Source organism: Crocuta crocuta, unplaced genomic scaffold, assembly GCF_008692635.1.
Source record: "Crocuta crocuta isolate KB4526 unplaced genomic scaffold, BGI_CrCroc_1.0 scaffold327, whole genome shotgun sequence".
Classification (NCBI taxonomy): domain Eukaryota; kingdom Metazoa; phylum Chordata; class Mammalia; order Carnivora; family Hyaenidae; genus Crocuta; species Crocuta crocuta.
In genome coordinates this window covers 803,404-808,824 of record NW_027529176.1, presented here as the reverse complement: position 1 = coordinate 808,824, position 5,421 = coordinate 803,404, and the positions used below count along the sequence as shown (strand labels likewise).

The 5,421-nt window shown below is 65.9% G+C and overlaps 1 protein-coding gene across 1 annotated transcript; it reads left to right on the top strand.

Annotated features, from left to right (window-relative positions):
• Positions 1-683: 683 nt before the first annotated feature.
• Positions 684-2,700, top strand: GRINA (glutamate ionotropic receptor NMDA type subunit associated protein 1). The gene is made up of 6 exons (XM_077758227.1): positions 684-1,069; positions 1,156-1,268; positions 1,316-1,516; positions 1,633-1,761; positions 1,932-2,075; positions 2,168-2,700. The coding sequence occupies exons 1-6, from the start codon at positions 742-744 to the stop codon at positions 2,315-2,317; spliced, it is 1,065 nt and encodes a 354-aa protein (XP_077614353.1). The 5' UTR covers positions 684-741; the 3' UTR covers positions 2,318-2,700.
• The last annotated feature ends 2,721 nt before the right edge of the window (positions 2,701-5,421 follow it).

Sequence of the window (5,421 nt, the reverse complement as noted above, 5' to 3'; positions counted from 1 at the left end):
GCATGAATCAGCCAGGCCAGGCCTTCGCCTCTCGGGGTCTCGGCCTCCGCGGCCCAAGCGTACCCTTCGGCGGGACGCAGGACAGACCTGGGACCCGAAAAGGAGCCAATAAGGCAGCCACAGCGGGTGGGATCCAACCGNGCCCGGGCCTGCTGCCCCCACCTGGGGAGCGAGGGACGGTCGGGCCTGCCTTCAGACCGGGGTCACGGCTCTGGCTGCCCACAGATGGCCTGGGGATTTCCTAGGATAGAAATAGCCGCCGGCTCTGGCCCCTTAAAGCTGCTTAAGGGGCGGGTTGCGAAGGGGAGGGTCCGGGCACACCCCCACACGTCCCTGACCGCGCCCCCAGCCCCGACCCGGGCTGAGCTCGGACCCAGGAGACGCGAGCCGCGGTGATAAACCTCCTCCAGTTGCTTCTGAGGAGCAACCGAAACCAAAAATCCCGAAGCTGACGAAGTCATCATCTTGTCTGTCCCCTCCTCCACTTTTGGGGTCGTCTTAGAGCAGCCCCTTGTGAAGCCCCCGTGCCCAGCTACCCAGGCCGCACCGGCTCTCCTGACCCTTCTGCTCAGGGGGGACTGCCAGTGGCCCTGGGGGCAGAAGTCATGAGTGCCCGTCTTTGTGGCCTGGTTCTCTGCAGCAGGTGGGGCGGGGCGGCGGTGGCTGGTTCCGGGGACTTGTCACCGCAGGGCTGACTTCTCTCTCTCTCTCCTCTAGGGGGAGACCACAGAACCCGAGGCCATGCCCCATGAAAAGAGTTTCTTGGTGTCTGGGGACAACTATCCTCCCCCCAACCCTGGATATCCTGGAGGACCCCAGCCCTCCATGCCTCCCTACCCGGGGGCCCCTTACCCACAGCCCCCATTCCAGCCTTCCCCATACGGCCAGCCAGGGTATCCCCAGGGCCCCAGCCCCTACCCTCAAGGGGGCTACCCTCAGGGGCCCTACCCCCAAGGAGGCTACCCTCAGGGCCCCTACCCTCAAGGGGGCTACCCGCAAGGGCCGTATCCGCAGAGCCCTTTCCCCCCCAACCCCTACGGACAACCACAGGCCTTCCCGGAACCTGGCTGTGAGTAGTGGGGCGGAAGCCCGGGGGGGAGGCCGGGGCTCCAGTTACCCTCCAGCGGCACTGACCCAGCCCATCCTGGTCCTCAGCACCTCAGCGTGGAAACTATCATGAAGAAGGTCCCCCATCCTACTACGACAACCAGGACTTTCCTGCCACCAACTGGGATGACAAGAGCATCCGCCAGGCCTTCATCCGGAAGGTGGGTGGAAGAGGCTGGGGGGGGCNCTGAGCCGGCTCCCTCCACAGGTGTTCCTGGTGCTGACCCTGCAGCTGTCCGTGACGCTGTCCACTGTGGCCGTGTTCACCTTCGTTGGGGAGGTGAAGGGCTTCGTCCGGGAGAACGTGTGGACGTACTACGTGTCCTATGCCGTCTTCTTCGTCTCCCTCATCGTCCTCAGCTGCTGCGGGGACTTCCGGCGGAAGCACCCCTGGAACCTCGTTGCACTGGTAACTCCGGACCGGGCCCCCCGTCTTCTCCCCTGACGCTCCTGCTTTGCAGCCACGGGAGGATGGGGTCGGGGGTCGGAAGTGGCTCCCCAACCCAAGGTTCCGTCTCCCCACAGTCCATCCTGACCGTCAGCCTGTCCTACATGGTGGGGATGATCGCCAGCTTCTACAACACCGAGGCGGTCATCATGGCCGTGGGCATCACGACAACCGTCTGCTTCACGGTGGTCATCTTCTCCATGCAGGTGAGGGGCCCCGGAGGCAGGGCTGCTGGCCCTGAGGGCCCAGAGGCCTTCCGGAGACCCAGCACCCAGAGCCTCCCCGTGCACCCGCCCGCAGACCCGCTATGACTTCACCTCGTGCATGGGCTGCATCCAGTCTCCTTTCCCCCCTACCCCCCAACCCCCGCCCGCAGACCCGCTACGACTTCACCTCGTGCATGGGCGTGCTCCTGGTGAGCATGGTGGTGCTGGTCATCTTCGCCATCCTCTGCATCTTCATCCGGAACCGCATCCTGGAGATCGTGTACGCCTCGCTGGGCGCCCTGCTCTTCACCTGTGTGAGTCAAGGCGGTGGGCGGCCCGCAGGGGGGGCAGTGGGACGTGCGGCGGGCAGGCTTGTCCCACAACGGCGCCGTGCCGTCACCCGCAGTTCCTGGCAGTGGACACCCAGCTGCTGCTGGGGAACAAGCAGCTGTCCCTGAGCCCGGAGGAGTACGTGTTTGCCGCGCTGAACCTGTACACGGACATCATCAACATCTTCCTGTACATCCTCACCATCATCGGCCGCGCCAAGGAGTAGGCCGCGCCCGGGGCCCCGCTCAGGCGGCGTGGCTGGCCTGGACCCTGCCCCTGGCGTGGCAGTGCCATCATACCTCCCCTCTCTCGTCCCTGGGCACAGCCTGGGAGTGAGGGGCCCTTCTCCCACCCTCCTGTGTGTACACTGCAGATACCTGTGTCTGGACCCACCGTGGCCAGCGTGGCCCCTTGAAGCCCTCCGGCCCCGCCGCAGGGCAGTGGGGCCAGGTCTCCATGCCTCCTCCTGCCCCATTCACTGTTGCATGAGCCCTGTCTGCCAGCCCAGCACCCCGGGGTCTGGGGGCGACACCAGGCCCCAGGGGAGAGGGGTCAAGCCAAGAGGTGAGGGTGCACGGCTCCCCTCCTGTTCCAGCCCCCGCCCCCGCCNCCCCCCCTCCCCTCCCCCCTCCCTGGAGCACTGCCCTCTGGGGGTCCTGCGGGCTGAGGGTCTTGTTCCTGTGCTGAGCCCTGAGGGCAGAGAGGTTGAGACTATTTCAGGGGAGGAGGACGCCTTCCTCATGTCTTGCTGTCTTTAAAATTCCAATAAACGGGACCTTCTGCTCGCTGCCTTCCCGTCACTGGCACAGCCGCTTCTGCAGGGGGAGGAGGCTCTCGGCATCCCCAGGGCACAGGGAGAAGGAGCAGGTTGGCCTGCTGGGAGCGGAGGTCAAGGACAGAACAGCAACCGACCCTTCTCCACCTGCCACCCCCCAGCCATGTCATAAGGTTCAGGCCTAAGACAGACGGGCACCTGAAGGCCTCTGGAGGTCAAGCACGGGGCCACGTGATGGTGACTTTGCCACGAGCTCCCGGGAGCTGCACAGCATGACGGAGGGGCCTGTGGGACACTTACCATCCTGCCCTGGCTCGGGCGGCAGCACAGGTCACTGACCTGCCCCAGAACAGGCCCATCGTGCCCCTCAGTCTGGCTCTGCCAGGCCCCAGCACGCCCATCAGCGGGCGCCTGACGGGCCGCCCAGGCCTGGCTCAGACAGAGGCGCTGCGCATCCCTGGGCGTCCCCAAGACACATGGAGCAGGGGCGTCGGGAGCCCCTGGAGTAGAGCTGGACCAAGACTCTAAGGGCTTGGCTTCTGGAGCCCTCGCCCAGCCCAGCTCCCGGGTGCAGATCCCGAGGTCAGCCAGCTGTCCATGTCCTCACGCCCCAGGGCCCGGCCCTGTCAGAGGAGCGCCCTGCCCTGAGCTCACCACGCCTTCCCCCTGCAGGCCTCTCCCATCCAGTGCCATTGAGAACCCTCTCCTGGGGCCCCTCTGCGCACCAGCCTGTTAACCCAGTCCTTGAACTGGCCCGGCACCCCAGCGTCTGGGAAGGGACTCGCACACCGCGAGGTGTCTACAGGCACCTCAACTGTGGCCTGCCTGACCCACGTCCCTTCTCCCCACCAACCTGCTGCTGCTGCGTCATCGCTGTCAATGGTCTCCACCCTGGCCACCCAGGCCAGAACCAGAGCTGCCCCTGTCCTCACCTACCCGCCTTCCCCTGCCCCGGAGGGGCTCCCCATGCTCACCTGTGGGCTTGCGTCCACCAGCTGTCTGCCTGCCGCGTGGATTTCCAAAACCCTGATCGCAGCACCTGTCTGCTTCCTCTGACGGTCACCAGCGGGACGGAGCGCACCTCCCTTGCCCGGCGCCCGGGCCCTGCCGTCTGCCCGCTGGCTGCCCAGGTCCCCTCGCTGCTCCACCCCCAGGCCTGACCTTGCACAGCCTGAGCCCCAGGCAGGCCTCACTTCCCCAGGGCAAGGGCTGTGTACCACGGGGTCCCCCCTGGAGTCCACAGTGGCTTCATGGGACACCGTGGCCCTCCGTCCCTCTGCCAGGCAGGCAGCACAGCTGCCCTCCCTCACCTCCCCTTGGCTGCCGGCTCCCCGAGCAGGTGCAGTGCCCTGCCTGGGGCTCCCCGCCCTGGTGGTGCCCTAACGTGCAGGAACGCGCTCCGCGTTTGCTCACAGACCCATCAGGGCTTCGTGCTGAGGAAGAGACGAGTGCTCGCGCGGTGAAGGAGAATATTGGTGCGGGTGGACGGAACTCAGGAATAATTGCCAAACAGCGTGCAAGGGCAGTGTTTCCTCAAGGAGCCCGCGGAGCACAGACTCTCGGCTCCCTGGGGACCGCCAGGGTTTGGAGGTGTCGGGCAGGGGCGGCCAAGGGCCGCCAGGCTGGTGGGTAGGACGGAGGGACCTTTGCCGCAAGGGGGACGGTAAAGGGCGCTCCCGCAGGAATGTTTAGGAAGATGAATCCAGCAGCAAGACGTGATGTCCCATGTCCGGGAGGAGGTGTGGGGGTGTGACCCGGGGACGGAAGCGGGGAGGGAGATGGAGACGTGGGCCGGAGAGGGGCTGGCGCGGGCGTCTTGGGCCCGGCGCCCCAGAGGGACCATGGTGGGCCTGGCTCTCACGTCGCCTCAGGGAGTAACTGCAGGCTAAGCCGGGCGGATTTTCCAGGAGGAAGGAAACAGCCCCCGACGTCTGGGAGCAGGCCCGGCCCTCAGACACAGGCCTCGGTGTCCTGTTGGGAACAGTGTAACACGGCACCGGCGTCAGACAAGGCGCCTTTAAGCCTGGGATGGGTCGACACAAGAGGGGTCCCCTCGGTAACCGTGTCCCGGACATGGACGAAACCGGGCACTGACCAGGCCGTGAGGAGACCCCCAGCGCCCTGTGCTGGTTCCTCCGAGCGGCGGTGGCTTCGTAGCTGACGGGGTAGCTGCCCCCAGTCCGACCTTCCCCAGAAGATGCGTCAGGAACGCCGACGGGACCCCCCTTCCCTGACAGCGTGCCAGCCAGAGCGAATCCCTGCTTCCTTCCGCCCTCCCCAGTTCACCCAGAAGGGCCAAACCCCGTCGGAGGGCCTTCCTAGCGCCACTCCCGGGACCCCCGCGGCCCCCAGCAGCCCCAGGCCCCCTCGCCGCCCGGAGCACGAAGCCGGGCTGCGCATGTGCAGGCGCGTCCTGCGAGCTTCCGCTGAAGGGCACGGTCATGGCTAACTATACTAAGGCCAAAGAAGGCTAATTTATTCTTCAACCGAAATGTTTATTTACGTAGGTCATCGTTAAATCCATTCTTGTTTCCAAGGCGAAGAGACACAAAGCG

Excerpts from the sequence above, each read along its gene's own strand:
- GRINA (XM_077758227.1), top strand. The coding sequence starts at position 742 with ATGCCCCATGAAAAGAGTTTCTTGGTGTCTGGGGACAACTATCCTCCC. Across the intron at positions 1,070-1,155 it reads GGCCTTCCCGGAACCTGGCT|CACCTCAGCGTGGAAACTAT; the intron begins GTGAGTAGTGGG and ends CCTGGTCCTCAG. Across the intron at positions 2,076-2,167 it reads GCGCCCTGCTCTTCACCTGT|TTCCTGGCAGTGGACACCCA; the intron begins GTGAGTCAAGGC and ends CGTCACCCGCAG.